The sequence below is a fragment of the Cyclospora cayetanensis genome, unplaced genomic scaffold (genome assembly GCF_002999335.1).
Source record: "Cyclospora cayetanensis isolate NF1_C8 unplaced genomic scaffold, CcayRef3 CcayRef3_contig_135, whole genome shotgun sequence".
In the NCBI taxonomy this organism is placed as follows: Eukaryota; Apicomplexa; class Conoidasida; order Eucoccidiorida; family Eimeriidae; genus Cyclospora; species Cyclospora cayetanensis.
Window position 1 is genome coordinate 20,376 of NW_020312076.1, and position 16,568 is coordinate 36,943.

The 16,568-nt window shown below is 46.0% G+C and overlaps 3 protein-coding genes across 3 annotated transcripts; all 3 read right to left on the reverse strand.

Annotated features, from left to right (window-relative positions):
• Window positions 1-1,625: 1,625 nt before the first annotated feature.
• Window positions 1,626-4,210, reverse strand: LOC34621211. The gene is made up of 6 exons (XM_026336568.1): window positions 3,946-4,210; window positions 3,633-3,697; window positions 3,009-3,101; window positions 2,631-2,799; window positions 1,971-2,065; window positions 1,626-1,802 (listed from the first exon to the last, which is right to left on the reverse strand). The coding sequence occupies exons 1-6, from the start codon at window positions 4,208-4,210 to the stop codon at window positions 1,626-1,628; spliced, it is 864 nt and encodes a 287-aa protein (XP_026192353.1).
• A 2,387-nt stretch (window positions 4,211-6,597) lies between these two features.
• Window positions 6,598-12,232, reverse strand: LOC34621212. Its single transcript, XM_026336569.1, has 12 exons — window positions 11,744-12,232; window positions 11,342-11,421; window positions 11,005-11,092; window positions 10,233-10,677; window positions 9,564-9,652; window positions 9,175-9,216; window positions 8,843-8,912; window positions 8,431-8,673; window positions 8,043-8,104; window positions 7,582-7,684; window positions 7,022-7,071; window positions 6,598-6,648 (listed from the first exon to the last, which is right to left on the reverse strand). The coding sequence occupies exons 1-12, from the start codon at window positions 12,230-12,232 to the stop codon at window positions 6,598-6,600; spliced, it is 1,812 nt and encodes a 603-aa protein (XP_026192354.1).
• A 2,017-nt stretch (window positions 12,233-14,249) lies between these two features.
• LOC34621213 lies at window positions 14,250-15,921 on the reverse strand. The gene is made up of 4 exons (XM_026336570.1): window positions 15,768-15,921; window positions 15,160-15,398; window positions 14,822-15,013; window positions 14,250-14,498 (listed from the first exon to the last, which is right to left on the reverse strand). The coding sequence occupies exons 1-4, from the start codon at window positions 15,919-15,921 to the stop codon at window positions 14,250-14,252; spliced, it is 834 nt and encodes a 277-aa protein (XP_026192355.1).
• Between the last annotated feature and the right edge of the window lie 647 nt (window positions 15,922-16,568).

Below are 16,568 nucleotides of genomic sequence, written 5' to 3' on the forward strand. Positions count from 1 at the left end.
TTTTCCAATGGAGAAGGAAGGATACTGTAGGTGGTGCGATTGCGTAGGTAGACGATATGAACCAGGAGAGCGAAGTTTTAGAGAACACATAGACAATGATGCCTCTCAACTTAATCTAATGTTATCTTCATTAAGCTGCCCACAAAACTAGAATGAAGTGGTCTTGAAGATATGCGCTTCTCTTTCCGGTGCGGGGTTTTGTTAATGTCAATGAGTAGAGATCGTCAATGGCCGAAACGTGGTGATTGCCTTTGGTCAGTGAAGTAGTGGGCCTAGGGCCACCCATGTCTAAAATATAGCTACCTTTGCCTCAACTTTTTATTTATTATTGGCTACACCGCAGAGAAGTATGCTGATTCATGGATTCTTGTACACGCAAACCATTGAATCAATTTTAAAGTATGGAGCAGAAATAGTGTATTGAGTACTGCGGAGGGTCATGTGTACGAGTGCATTCGATTACATGCATAAGTATACGTGCACACATACGCGTGTGCTTCCACATGGGCACGTGTCTGAATTGATATAATGCGTTGGAATTCTGAAATTCATATCGTTGGGGACTTGCACTTCAGCCCTTGCACAAAGCGTTTCTATTCTCCCTTGCGACCTATTTTCGGCTGTACCCCAGCGGGTCGCACTTCCAGGCGGCGAGTTGCTGCAGGTCACCGCAAATTAACTCCTTTAGATGCGCAAGACCCACTAAACCCTTGGCAAGGCCTAAAGAGGCACGCGCTGCTTCTATGGTCTCCGGCACCCCGCTCTTGCTGTACCACCAGCAAACCACAACGACGAAAAGAGACTCAATAAGGATTGATCAGCATCAGGGGAGTTGTCAGTGAGTGATCATAAAACGTATGAAAGCGAAGGACGCTTCCGTTTTTCACTCGTGGTAGCGTGAAGCCTGGCCTAAGCGTATGCCTGAACACTTTCCTGGCAAAATCGAAGTGCTTTTGGCAGAGCTCCACTGCCTTCTCAGCTCTTCCTTGCTGTTGGTACAGAACACTAAGCTCAGCACAAGTCTGAGACTGTACTGTGGAATCACCCTGAGGAAATGGAAAACAAGTAGTGCGGCCTGCAGAGAACGAATTTACACTAATAAGACTTTAGCCGGGGCTTTTTGCGCTGGACAGAAAGAGAATACTATAAATGAAAGGTGAATCTCAGAACAGAAGAAGATAGCTCATTGCAGTCCATCATGTAGCCTCAGATGCAACAGGGAACCGAAGCAACATGGCGGTGATATTATGGAGCGGGTGTTTTATTGACTCCACAGTGCATTAAACATTTGGCGGGGTTGCTGGTACTTTTGCATTTGGGCACCTAACGACCATGCATATGTATGTAACAAGAAAAGAAGCAATGGTGATGCTGAGGAGGTAAACAAAACGGTAGCAAGGAGACCAGGTTAAGAAATAGAGGCAAATCAACAGAAGGCATTTTAGCTCGAACGCGACAATCGATCTCGAAGGGGCACACTATGCCGACCAACTTCCCAGCCTACAGAGCACTGATGCCTATTCTGTAAATCGAAAATGCCTTCTGTTTCTCTTCGCATGACTCATCGAATCATAGAATACCCTCACAATGCCAGTCTGAGCTAAAATTACTTCATCTGTTGAAGATCAAGCAGAAGCACTCAGTCTTTGGTATTTAAAAGGAAATATCACGCAGTAACGGTGTAGAGACCATGTATACGTATACGTCGGTAAACAAGCTGCAATCTTTGCTATCTGCAATAACGAGGTGCTTGCCGCTTGTGTTGCGACGTCCAGTACAATTTCGAGTTCCTTTACAGCTTCCTATGGATAAGCATGACCCCACACACAGGACTATTTTCTGTTTGAATAAGGATTTCATGCAAGATTCCTTCCGCTAGGGTAAGCACACGAATCATTGCAGTGATGTTCGTAAACCTTGGCAGCATGTTATTTCGAATGCATGTACACTTTTCCGTGTAATGGCAGTACCTGATTGCGGTTTAAGGAACGATAAGCAGAAGCAAGAGCAGCGCGCGCCATGCATTCTCTCTCCCTACTATTTGCCTCTCTGCCAACACAATAAGCTGTAAAGAAAATTCAAAATAAAAAGGATTTTCGGTAGACGCGGAAGGTTTTATTGTGCTGGCAGATGGAGCATTTGTTCTCCCGAATTCCAAGCAAAAACGAGGAAAGGTAGAAATACATGCAACGGAAAAATATAGTAAGCACTACTACTGCTACGGGGCTTAGTATTCCCGCCAGGAGCCTAAGATGAATATAATGCCATTGCCGTGTTGTCTTCTTCGGACTTGGCAATTTGGAGACACTGGTTGTGAAGCTCTGCTGCCTCCAATGCCATTCCTGCAAGCAGTAATCAAAACCAGGTCATTCGATAGATCCTTTTAAAATCATTCTCCGCAACAAAACACCTAATCCTCCTGGGATCCCCTTTCAAATTCATGCTTGCTGTTACTTGCAGATGGGCACTTACACTTCGGCACCATATTCATTGGCACAACTAGCTAGGCAGCAACTTGAAAACACTATATAGCCAGAAAAGCTGACTTGATAGTGAAGGCAATAGTTACTTGGGTGATCGAGGCTGAACCTGAGTGGTGGAATGGTTAAATAATAAAGTGGGTAGCTGACCGTGTTTCATAAGGGTCAGCCCAAGTGCGTGGCGCGCTTTCCACTGCATTGATTCATCTCCACTAAGCATTGCAAACTCTAGAAAGGCTCTCTGCTTTGCCAAGGCGTCAGATAGGTGCCCTTCCTGTTGTTCACGGGAATAAAAGAATACAGAAACCGATTGGGATAACTCGTCACAAAGGGCAAAGAGAAATAACAGAGTTGGGAAAGTTTGGAAACTTTTAAAAAATTTGTGGAGAGAGAAAGCTAGCTGGCTGTACCAAAGTAGATTAAGAAAGGGGGCAGAGCAGCTAGTGTCTGAGCGGTTTTAGCAAACAGGACACGTCGAAAATAGGGCTGCGGAAAAGGTATGAAATATGCGCAAGAGAGCGATTTTACCTTCGCTAAAGTTTTCGCCTGGTTGTGCTTGATCTCAGCCAGACGCTTTGCCGACTCTTTGGATTCGTTTTCGTCGTTGCAACGACGGGCAGCCTGCGGGTTTTGGGTTACAAGAATGGTAGACACAGAGGCAGAAAGTTCACTTTTCGCGAAGGGCATAACAAAAGAAACGAATACAAAACATATGAGGCACAATTATTCACACAAGATCTCGTGGCATTTGGGTGAATAAGCGCACCAAATGCGATGAACAGTAGACAGCAGCTGGACTGCTAAAAGCGTGTTCTTGAAAGAGCAACACGACACTTGTGATAGGCAGTAGGAAGAAAGCGACACGAAATCTATTGCAGTGGATGCATCAGTAAAGTAGTTCGAAAGCAATAGTAAGTCTTTTTGGTGGCTTTGATAAAGGTGCGTTTGTGCTTCCTTTTTTTAGGCGCAAGCCTGCATTCATAGCTCTGTCTTTCTTGGCGTTTGCTTATCTCATTGTTCCCTGTGCATCGTGTGTGCTTATCTCCTTCGATGCCGTCGCCTATTTTCTGGTTTGTGTATCTTTCATATTGCACTGATCTTGTGTATCGTGGATTGACTCTGATAGTCTCGTTCCTGCTACTGTATTCTTGCCTGCAGGCTTTCACTGAAGAAGAGTTCCGCTGCTTCCCACCGCCCAGCTGCACTCTCGCTGTCTCCTGCGAGTATAAGATTACGGAGCAAGACCGAATGTGTCAAATGCTTTCCGACTTTAGTGCTAATGGGCACCAGATAACGGCTCTTCTGTCAACTAGCAAATATGAGGGCATTCACTGGAGCTGCAAGCAACAGGAAAGCCATGTTTCTAACTGAATGCATAATAAACCCTTGTTCAGTTCAAGATATATTGTACACATTTGTAAACTCTTTTACTGTGTTGTAAGCTTTTCAAGCTGTTTTCAGTTACTACAGCCGTCACAATTTTGAGTTTCCCAAAGTCCGTTTTGATCTCCCACCTCACCAATGTCTCTCAGTAACGCAGAAACAATGGGCGAAGCCGCTGTGTGCCTGGCTAGCGTTAAAGAGGTTTGCCGTATGAGAGCAGCGCTCGTTGGGGCTTTATGGGATGCGAGAAAGTTTGCAAGTTCCTGTCTGATCTCCAATGCTTTCTCTATCTTCCCACAGGCAACAAGCGACTCCGAATTCACGCAAGCAGCAGCCACGCGACGCATTGTTGCACTCTGAGCTGGAGGCAAACAAAGACCCGAGTTCGAGAGTTTACAGCGGACGGCTGAAGCTTCCACTTCGAAATATCATGACCTAGGATCTGTGCTTCAAATGGCAAAACATTATTCAGACGGCGACAGAGTGCTGCAAAGGCTCTATGCAAGAAGAAGGGCAACAATGCCGAAAAGAGTAAAATAGGACGAACGTAAGAAGAATGAGGGCGGATCGTTTTACTAAACTGTAGGAAGTGAGCTGGTTTTGAAACTCTGAACAACCAAGTTGCATTTAGAAAGCTAACAGTGTATTTGAGCTTCGGAATTTTTCCCGTACTACGCTGCTCAATGGCTAATTGCGGAATGTTCTCATCGTGCCTTCTCGTTACTCAATTATTCATGTGCAAGTATCCCCATTAATTTGCTGGCTCGCACGCATTAAATACTATTTGTTTGTTTTAATTGTTGTGGATGCAATCTGATTGGACACCATGGGATGTGTTTGCCTGCCTTCGCCCTCCACTTCTAGGGTGTCTAGTTCATCTGCGTTCAGGGAAAAGAAATCGATGAAAGCTCCAGGTCGTCCGCTCATCAGCAGTGAAACGCAAATGCTTTTCTGCAGAGAATCAAAGCTAGACGAATCCGAACCCAAGAAAGCTGAGAAAATCGCGAAAGACAAATGGGCAATTTTCGGTGACGAGTATGAGAAATTCGTTGAAGCGCACCGGAGGTGGGGTCGGAAGAGGCAAAATTTGCTAGTTGCTTGTTGTATATCTATAAGTTACAATACACAAAGTCTCTCCATTTGTTTCTACATTTGAATTTATCCATCTTTTCCGGATTCTTTACTTTCGTTGAATTATTATAGCCAGAGCTGCTTCCACACACATCTGTATACTGTGCTGACTTTTGCCATCATCATGCTGATTCTCGTTTTCCCAAGTCTCGGCTTTACTGTTTTTCAAGGAAACTGCTGTGGTCGATTGTGTAGGGCGATTAGTCAAAGCATATCCCAACGGCGAAAAGGATTCGGTATTTTCCATTTCTCGTTACTTGTTATGCCTTCTGTTCGAATATCTCGAAAGTGCTAGGTTTTCTGTCTTGCCTTCTCCCAATCGCTGTCGTTGTGACTGTCTTGAGCTAGTACAGGCTACTTTGTGAGCTTGAGATCTGTTGGAGACCTCAACACTGGCCTTTTACTTTGGAAGCTCATTGAAAGTGGTATTGGGAGCAGTAGAGATGCTTGGGCCTGGATTCTTTATTGGGCAAGAGGAAAGTGGCATTACAACCGGAGTCACTCCTCGGCGCTATGATGCAGCAAAAGATCATAGGAGCGTTCTAACCAGGAATTACCGAGCTGGTTAAGAGAGAATAGTCCGAGCACCGCGAGTGACCGCAGTAAGGACAAGCACATTCCTCGGATTTTAGGTGGATTTCCGTATCAAGTAGTGGATTTCTGGGCATATATAGGCGGTAAATTGATAATGTAATGATCAAAAACGGCATTTTCACCACAGTGAGGTGAAAATGCTCAGCCCCAATGGCCCGCGCATTGAAGCACAGCCCTGGTGACCGCAGAGGCTCAAAAGAGATTAGCGCTCCCAAGCACTTCCAACTTCATCAAATTCACTAAAATAATATCTATTTTTAAAAATATGTTTAACTGATATTCGATATGTTTCTTGATGTCTGAAACTTAAAAGGCAGCGAAACAAAACTGAAACGCGGGGCGCTCGTTCGTTTTACACTGTTCCGAAAATACGATCGATCGACTTCAAATCTATTAATTCCTAACATCCAAGCTGCTCTAGGCCTCCCTCGGGTTCACAGCTCTCCGCAGCTGATAGTTTCAATACCTAGTCAGGGAAGAGCAAGCTGTGTGTTACTACTTGGAGCACCCACAAAGGGCATCATAATCTATCCCAACAAACTACACTAGTTTCAGCAGTATATATTCTGTCGTTATGCCAATACCGTTATCTGGGCATTTTTCATAAGGATGAAGAAGAGGGGTCGGGCTGTGCAGAACCCCTGGCACACGACATACTGGTATATCCATGATAAAGCACCACATAAAAGCAGGAAACCCTTCTTAAAAGTAAACATATGCTAGGCCCATACCAAGCCAATTATATTAATCTTTTCTCTCACATCCCTGGCGGGCTCCCCTGAATAAACCTCCAATGGTTTGATCTACTGATATGTGAATAAAGATGCACGCTTTATAGCTTTAATACACGAGTGCGTCCGTGGGTCAAATAGACGGCACTTCATTCCTAATTAAGTACTATACGAAACAAAAGACGAGAAAGCAGAGTGTCAGACGATCACAAAGCACACAGTACTAGATGCCGCTGGGTAACCAGGGCAGACCAACTATGGAGCAGTTTGTGCTTCTCTTATTCCATATATGGATGAATGACGAAATTCCTGAGCACCAGTGCAATCACCTGAGCAAACAGTAATGCAGCACAAGGATTTGAGGTCTGGTGAGAGGTGCAAATGAAGCAAGTGAACAGAATAGTTCTAAAATAAATCTAAATCATAGTATAATCATGTTTTTTTCTCGTCTCATTTTACAGGCAACGGAATAACTACAACTACAAACGCGTGCAGCCTGAGATAATCTTGTTTTGTGCGTTCAATGTAGTATGCTGTACGTCTATTGTAACGGGGTGACACAAAATAACTCAGTGACTTTATGAAGAATATGGACCTCTTTTTTGTGCAGTAGCAATCCACGGCAAGTATGAAAATACAAAACTGGTAAATAGGAGATGCCTATGACTTAGGTTTACACCCAGTTAGAACATCCAGAATTACCTGGAAGAAAAGGAGGAACACAATAATCCAAGTCATGCGGAATTCCTGCCCTGAAACGCAGTATCATTGCTCACACACTGGTCTATCTTATCTCAAGAGCTAACTAGAAATATAGGTAACGTTCTCCTGTGATATTGGAATGTTTTGCAATTGAATGAGTGGCAACTGAAGAAGTAAACTGCTCACCGGAGGGCATGCCGAGATTAAACAAGAACTTAATCTAGCTTTGATAGTGCAAAGTAAAGAAAAAGAAGGGTCTTAAGCTAAGGCGATGCGTGAATAGCCGCTCAAGATGGAATATACGTTCGAAAGAAGACTTTCAAAGTAAGCATCACATAGAGCAGCAACTGAACACAAACTCATAAACTAAATATCCATATAATTACGCAGCAAGACTAAAATAAACAGATGCGGTGTAGGACGAAGGCATAATAGAACGGAGATTCAAATCAATCAAATACGCTAGCTTCGAAGTATCATGCAAACAAAGCTTGTCTGATAGGGAACAAACAAAAGTATGGTAGATCAAAAGGGGAATAGCCAAAGATATCTGCACGTACTCGTTCTTCGCTCCTCTCTGACCACTTTCAGAAGTTCGTGGATGCAGAAATAGCGATTGTTAAGGAGGTTTATCCGCTTTTGGATTTCAAGGTGACTGTATAACTGAAGGACGTAAAGTCACAGAAGACTGCGTCCACAGAATACAGGGAAAATCAGCGCTATCGCGCTTGAATGCAGTTAGCAGTTAATACTGCTGTCGAACAAACACACCAGAAATTTTCTTAGGGGCCTCCGTCTCGCTATATATTGGCCATGGCATATGTGCCACACTCGTGTTGCTAGCAAGATAAACTTCACACAGCAGGTGAGAAGCAAGTCACCGCACATCATCAGCTCTTAACACTCTGTACATACGCCTCAAGCACAGAAACGCCTGCATCTACATGTTTAAGGGCATTACACATTAACAGGTGCCTAAGGAATATTGAAACGTGCCCCCTAACATAGAGAGAAGGCTCACTCTTGCCCAGAAGTGCTGCCACGTGTCGTCGTTCCAGAAGTATTCGGGGACATCTCGGAAGTCTTGAAAAAAAAGCCAGACCAAACGTTGAAGGGAGTGCAGTGCTGAGTCATGTACAGCTGAATACCGGGGACGGTAGACACGATCTCGAATTCATTGCTTAAATCTTTCACGCAGTTTTTTGATCTAAAGCAAGCCCGTTTAGGAAAGCCAACCAACACAGTACACGAGCGCTCTAGCGTATTTTGTACACTCCAGAAAACGCGAAAATCAACACACGAAAGGGACGGTAGCTGCACAACGGTCCAATGATTCAATTGTATATGGGAAGCAGGCAAAACCATAAGGACAATTGAAACCAGCCAAGCAAAGGCACGAAAACATGTACCTTGTACGATATTGACGTCGACGACTTTACCCAGAAGATCCCCGCAGAGACAGCTCCAAGCCAAGGGTTGCATAAGTGCAGGAGAAGGAAGTGTTCTGGAAGACGTCATCCGGAAACACCTCCGTACTAGAGTCCACACCGCTAAGGCTGTCGCAGGTTGTTCTTCCTCTTCTGCAGACCCGAAGCGAGCCATGCGTTCTGGGATGGCACGGACTCGAGCAATGGTGAAGTTTATTAATGACTCTGAAAAAACAAAGGGGGAAAGAGGGGAACAAATGCCAAAGTACAACAGCGGGTACAGGCAAAGGCACAAAAGTCAATATCACATTCAGAGAAAATACTTCAACAGCAAATGCCAAGCACATTTGTTGAATGGTGCAAAAGGAGTGTGTTCTGCCCGTGTTTGCTGCACCGTAGACGCTAAGACGGATGGACTGCGAAAGCGCGAAAGACGCCGCCAACTTCTCGGCCACAGATTCGGTCTGAAAGGAAACAAGAACAGCAATTGTGGAAACTGAGGATATTAAAGCCAACATCTTTGAAAGAAAGCAGCGTAAGAGTTTTCGTGCTGACCAGACTACAACAAGCAAAATGCAAAAGGAGAAAGTGTTTTAAGAAGCTTGGTGCATGGACCAAGCTGCGGGCGTCATTCAGCATAGCGTTTGAATCACAAGAATTTACAAGGGGTACCAGACTAAGTACACGAAGCATCCATAGCTAAGAGTAGGGAGAAAGGCCAATTACTTTCAGATAAATACAGTCTTGAAGAATTCTCGTTTTGGGAACCTAAACGGAAAAAGATCGACACAACAAAAAAAGCGATTTCCAAAAGCAACGGGCTCGGCCGTCGCACCGTGAATCACAAGTATATATCTGCACTGAGGCTAACGCATCCAATATTACTTCATTTGCTTGATGTTCTTCACCTAGACCCTAAAATCATCCCAACTATGATCGCAAAGGCGGTCAGGCCCAGTTGAGCGCACTTGACATAGTGTGTACCTGCACAGGTGATTTGCGTGTCCATCAGATACAATGGAACATTACACAAGAAGCTCAATAAACTTCAGACTCCCTTTATTATGGAGAGGAAAAAGCTTAATTCTGTTCCCAGCACTAAGGAGCCAAATTACCTCAAAGGCAGGGCATTGCTTTCGGACTTGACGGATATATGTATAACGCATCACGTCCTCCTGCACCATATCTGCTCTAATGAACCTCGCTGCAAGAAAAATTGGAAATAAGAAGAAGCACACACTGCTTAGCCTTCACCAATGACAAATGCTTCTCGGGCGACGATACCAAGGAAATGAACCACACTTGCAGAGCAACATAGACAGTTGAATAGAAATAGACGATTGCGAAGGTAGTGCGCTCTGGAAACGCAAGAAAACAAAAGGCGAGTAAGTATGGGAGATGAAAAGCTTTAATAATTTCCATCTGGCTGTTAGGGGTCACCTCGAGCATGATAATTGTACAATTCGGCATTGCACCCCACATGCTGAGATCATAAACTGCAAATGAAGCCATTGGGCAAAAGCGCGTGAGGCTACCTTTCTGGGAATCCGTTCCAACCAACGGATATATGAAGAAACTGATGATGGTATCCTCGGTCATGCGTGCCATTTTGGCGGAAAGGAGCTTAAGACTATTTAACACTTGAGCCTATATTCTTACTGCTACGAATTTAGCATTCAGCCCTCAAAGAGGGGTTTACTGCTTTTGCTAGGGTCATTGTTTGGGAGAAGCGAGGACTCAAAAGCTTCAATTTCGAGCTTTTCACTAGGGTATTCAGTGCTCACTTGCAAACTGGCTGAGGAAGAATAGGAGGCTAGACAGTAATTCTCGTCGTCCCCTCGACTCCTGAGCCCGTCTGTCCGATGCGGCTACCCACATGATGACGGGACCTTTTTCAAATATAAAGGCAACCGTAACATTCGTCGCATCGTAGCGTTGCCTATTTATGGACAGAGAGCGCATTCCTCTTCTCAGCAAGCGAGCACCTCCAGCTGCTGCGGCTTCAATCTCAGAGGAACTATAGTGAAAGGCAGTGCAGCCGTTGGAGGCTACAGACACGCGGGAAGGATTACCAGCAAGCGGACTATTTGGCCCCCAATTTGACTCATCACCATCCCCCACAGCCAGCACTGCACTGGTACACGAATGAACACCAACCTCCAGATCAGAGAAACCGCTCATTGGGCCGTGAAAGCCACAGGTCGCTTCAAACGCTTCCTGGCTCCGGGCCTGGAAACGAAACACACACACATACACACACACACAGTAGAGCACGCATAAGCTTGCAAGCACCGAAAGATACAGAATCTAATGCCCTGCATCTCAACCTTCGCATCAAAGTTCTTGTATTGATGCAGAGTACGTGGGAAACTGTATCCAGTGCACATTTTGGCATATTGTTTTTTGCCTCTTTGAAACAGCCGGGTATTGCGCAAATGCATGTTGTGACAGATGCGGAGTGTTAAGAAGCCAACAATAATGCATGGAGGAATAGCAGCATGAGCGTAACGGAGTAGGGGGGAAAAGTATTGCAAATGAGCGATTCCTTCGTTTCACCTTGGGGTCAGCGAGGTGCAAGCTGTCGTCAACTTCGAGCATCAAAACACTGTCCGCGTCGCCCAGAAAACGGCACTGCACGCGCTTCCTGAGTTGAATATAGTTAACGCAGGGAGAGGCGCACAAAATTCAAAACACAGCAGTGATAGGGATGTCACTGACGGCTGGCCCTTTGAGAGAAACGACAAGAGCCTCCGCAGTAGGCTCTCGAACAAATTCAAAACAAATAGAAACACAACAGGTCAAGCCACAAGTTGGCTCTTTCAGCATGGATGGCTCTTGGAGAGGGCGAGCGGAGCAATCGAGGCGCCAATACACCATTATACCCTCGACTCACTGCAAGGCGTCCTGATGGACTGCACGGATGTTGTATCCTTCGACGTGACAAAAGGAATAGACGAAACTCGCACAAACTGGCTGAACGAACCGCAGGATGCCAAGACCACAAAAAAGCAGCTACACATGCGCACTCCGAACTTTTGTCTAATGCCGAGAAACCCAAAATCCGGAACCGTTTGGCCAACAAGGCAAGCGTCTTTCAAGTGCAGAATACGGTGCTTCACCACATTCTTTACTCAGACAAGCGAGGGTTGGTGAGTAACTCCAGGAAGCTTTGGTGCCTACTACATGGGCTGTTAAACTGTTTGCCCCTATCCTCTACAGTTACAGTGGCAGTCTGCGCGTTCACAGTAGTGTCCTGTGAGGGCGTCTGATCCACGCGCTCAACCAGTGTGCTTACAAGTTGAGGTGCTCTCTGATCGTCGCTAGCGAGCTCTCTCATGAATTTCTCGTTTACCCAGGCAACACGAGGGGGAGCCTTTGAACGAAGCCGCCGAGGTGCAAGGCAGGCAGTACCCGATCCAGTTGCCTTTGACACTGACGACGCGCGAACAGCACCAGCTGAAGGCCATGCGCCAGCTCCTGGCTGTCGCTGCTGGTGCCGCCTCCTTCCTGCAGGCGCGTCCTTGCTCTGATGCATCTCGTGAAGATTGCGCTTGGTGTCTACTTGAGTTTTCCCGTCGTGCTTGTGTGCGTCTGCTGCAAGGGTCGAACCAAGGGGAACTTTGGAATCGCGGGTAGTAACCCGCTTATCCAGAGGGGCAGAACGCGGCGGCACCTCGATGCTGCCGCTTTCACATCCTGAATTACTTGCCGAGTCGGATGCTAAGGATTCCTCGCTCTTTCCTACGCGCTCTGCCGCATAAGAGACGCCAATGGGAAGATCCATGCTGCAGCTTGAGCCGGGGATGCGACGTTCTGACATTCGTGCAGCAAATGATTTGCGTTGTTATATCTGGGATACTACCTTCCTCTTGCGTTGCCGGGAATGTCGTCTCGTCCAGTTTTCTCCTTCTTTAAAGCAGTCATGCACACATTCATTCGTGTTGTAGACCCTCTTTCGTCTAGATTAGAGAGCTCCTCTGTACTCACGTTCTTAAACATTCAGTAATAAACAAACATGAAGAGGAAACACGGAATGAGCCCCTAAAATTCGTGTCTATTGCTTGCCAGCTGTGGCCACTAGGCGCCGAAACAGCTGAGATTAAACTCTAGATTGGAAAACAAAGGCATTAGAAAAGCGGAGTACCTTCCTCTCTGGGAAGCATTGAGGCGCTGCAGCTACGAAGAATAAGGAAGAAAGAACATCACACAAAAGCTATTCAGGGGTACGGGGAATTGAGAAAACCGGGTATCCACAAGGGCGTTTCCCCTCGACAGATCTGGTGGATCCGCCAAACTGCTTTAAAAAACGAAATAAAAACGAAAGGACGAATATCTAGCAGCCAAATATGATGGCAATCGATGGGCTGTACACACACCAGCTCAACATCAGCCCCATGGAGTGATCCAAAAGTACATATTTATGTGAAGAAGTCCGTATTGCAGAGCTGTATTAAACATTATCAAGCCTTCTTTTCGTGGAAGGTTTTAAAACTTCACGCTTCCTGACGAAGTTTGTGTAAGGGTGTGACTGCATCCTTCCAGAGGACATCCTTTACGCACCCGGCTAAAGCACATAGGGATGTTAGATGTGGTCTGTAGCTAGTGAATTACAAGCAATTCTTTCTCCGATTTTTTGACGGCATCGGCTCATAAGCAGCACTTCGACTACGAACATTACTGCAATGTTGGGAGTTTCAGTCGAAATATCCCACTCCACATCCATGTACACAAAACATTGCATGCCCTCCCTTGCTGTGTAATTTCAAGGGACCCCATGCATAGCTCGTTAAGCCATAAATATTCGATGCTAACAAACATACGGAGTCCTTGTCAAAGGGGAGGCATCAGCCTTTCCTAGCTACAGCAACTCGATACTTACCACACTTAAATAAAAGGTGCATAGATATGTCCATCTAAGGACTCCATAGGGATATCCTTGGTTCCATATTCAATGCGAACCTAATAGAGCCTCATTAAGTGTTTTATCCAAAGCCTTGGTCTTGCCTTGGCCTCCCCACTCAAAGTTCCATACACAGGGGGAGGCTGGCTGCTAGGGTAGATGTTGCACCTCCTGAGCCCTCCGAGCATTCACAACTACTTGCACGTAACACCCAGAGCACATGCATAGAATATACTGTCTTGCTGCATCGAAGTCACAGTAATCTATAATTTGAAAATATATGAGCAAGCCAAAAGGCTAATTTTTCACAAGCCTTGATAAAACAACTAGTGTAGAAAACAGGTGCTGGGAACACCCTACCCTACTACGACAGTTGTAAAGCAGTTGTCCTTATTTCAACTCTGCTTCATGCTTAAAATCGAGCAGAGGAATCAAGAAAACGCTTTTTCTAAATTGTAACATGTTAATCTAATAGCCATTCACTATCTGTTCCTTAAAAGTAACCTGGTGCTGCTTCATGGTGTTACGAATTACACGGAATGGCATTAAGGGCAGTCATGAGCCTAGCACCGAGCTTTACCACTGACGCACTTGCTCTAACTCGTTCTTTCCCTTGCGATCACCTTCATTCTCTTAAAGGGGACAAAATGGAAAAACTGTACTCCAGTCTGCCCCAAGGCAGTACTAAGTCCGTTCGGTCTGCTGTATATTGATGTAGGGCACTGCTTGTGCAACACAAGAAGCCCTGAGAACTCTTACTAGCCTGTCAAAAGCGCTGTGCTACATATTACCAGCTTACGAAAAATCAAGGAGAAGCCGCCTCTACCTCTAGAGACCTCCCTCACCATCCTACCCACTGGGATGCGGCCGGGATCACCTGGAAAGGAAAAGGGGGGTTCGTTCAAGAATTACAGTTGGTGACAGTAATGGAGGGCAGACGAGAGACTGCGAGAGTCTGCTGCTGCTGCTTTATGTGACATTCTTTCATTTGCTCCAGTTGCCGCATCATATCAACTGGTATCACACTTTGCTGCAGAAGAACACGAACTCCGCGGGATCGAAGGCGATGCACAATTGGGGAGCCCTCGCCAAGTTCCTTAGCTACTGGGCAGCCGTACAGCTCGAGGTGCTTCAACTCTGCTAGCTGTTCCTGTTGAGGCAATAGTAGGAAACAAAAAAAAACTTAATAGGAACATCGCCAAACAGGACAAAGCCAGATGCAGCCCAAGAATGCACTATCGCCAGTAGCCCGCCGACTTTACTTAGCACATAGGCAATGGCATGGGCAAGGAGAAGCGGGGGCAGGCAAGGGTCGAAACAGGCGAGCAAAGAGAAACAATGGGAGGCAGTGCCGACAGGTTCCTTCCAAAAAACCAGATAGAAGAGTGATGATTTGCTCAGGTCAGTGTCCTGTAGACTCTGGTAAAAGTGGCGTATTCGCATGCTGAACCCTCTTTTATGTGTCCTCCTTACCAGTGGCGCCAACTCAGCTTCGCTAGCAATCGGGTTCAGTGCCAATTTGACGACCTGTAGCTTGGGAGCTCTTGCGACAAGCCTAGCTAGCTGCCCAGTTATGCGATTGCAGCTGCAGTTTAGTTCGCGAAGGTGAGGAAGGCAAGGGAAATACTTGAATCCTTTCAGAACATTGCCCCACATGTTCAGTTCCTAGGGCACAGCAGAGGCAAAGCCCATTCAAATCAAGTCATAGTGTCCTAGAGAACGCTCGGACCGAGATCGGGGACTACCAAACAGTGGAAATGTGGTGCAAATTCGCTTGCTAGTTGCAAGGCGCCTTAGTGCTCGTTGATTACCGTAAGCGATGGCTGATGAAGTAGGCCTTTGAAGCTGTCTATTTGGTTGCCCTGCATGTGCAGCGAGCGCAGCAGCGGGAGTCTGGGAAGTCCAGAGAAACTATCAAGCTGCACATACAGCAAAGAGAGCTCCCTGAGTCCAGTACATCGTTCCAATAGATCTGTGGCTGCAGCATCAATTGTTGAGAAGCGGTGTGCTCTGTTCTTCAGACCGTCTACTGTCATTGACTCGATGGCCCCTACAAGCACCAAAGCAACACACAAAGAAAAATGAGGCAAAAATATTCAGCAAGCCGTAAGAAATCAATATGAACGATGGGGCAGATGCTAGCACTGTGCACGTGGGCTGCATGTTGTTGCTTCACTGATGACAGAGGGCACGCGACTAGGTCCCGCCCTTTAGCATATTCGATTCCTGCTATCAACAGCAGCACGAATAAACGAGCCGCAGCCAAGGATTCAAGTTCGCCCACTTTTACCTCGATGCAAAGCTAAGAAAGCAGCCGATACAGTCCTAGAGGCTAGAGGCCGAAGTCACAACTAATACTAGTGCTGGAGGTAATTCAGATCTCCAGCCAATGGATTTGTTAGAAAAACGATATACGGACCCGGCAAGATACTGAAGGAGCTTGAAAAGTGCAGTACAGGAGGATGCACATACGGCGCTTCGCCGTCGACCGTAGTGTCCTCGCGGCAGTTCCCATATCTCTTAGCTGCCTGTTCAGCTGCCTTGAGGGCCAGCACCTCAAAAAGGGATGCCATCAGTCCTTGAGTACACGAGATATTAGGGTCGGTGTAGGGAGAACCTATCGCGAGTGCGGTGTGTTCGCTGCAAGAAAGAATGGAAATTATAAAGGGCGGACAGAGTAGTTGTTACACGAAAATTGTGGAGGATCAGGGGGCATGCTCAAGCTTTTTGCAGAAACTGAGAGCTTACCTTAAAATTCACATGCGATTTCAATATGATGGAAAGCGTAATCTGCACAGCAGCGGAAATCGAAAGTCGAGTATTAGCTGCGAAAAGGAAAAGTACATTAGGAAGCTCTCTGTCTCTCAACTGGCCTCTTTCTTTGCGTTTTGTTGCTATATTCCATACCTGAAGGGACTCTTAGGTAGGTTGAATATTTTTAGTTCTCGGGAGGACCTGCGGGCGACTGGTCTTCCGTTGGAGCCGCCGTCGATATAAAGAGGCTAGTGGAGAAGGAAATCAAGCAGAAAACAAAACGAAAAGTGCGGACAATAACCTAACACATACAAAATGGAGTGGAAAGTGTATTTGAGTATTCCAGCAAATGGCTGCGCACTTATCAACCTGAAACCAGTGGCTGTCATACCGCTAGCTCAGTTACGGAATGTGGCCTTTAGGGTGCAAATTCACGTTAACTCCCTGAAAAGGTTGCTCAAAGCCT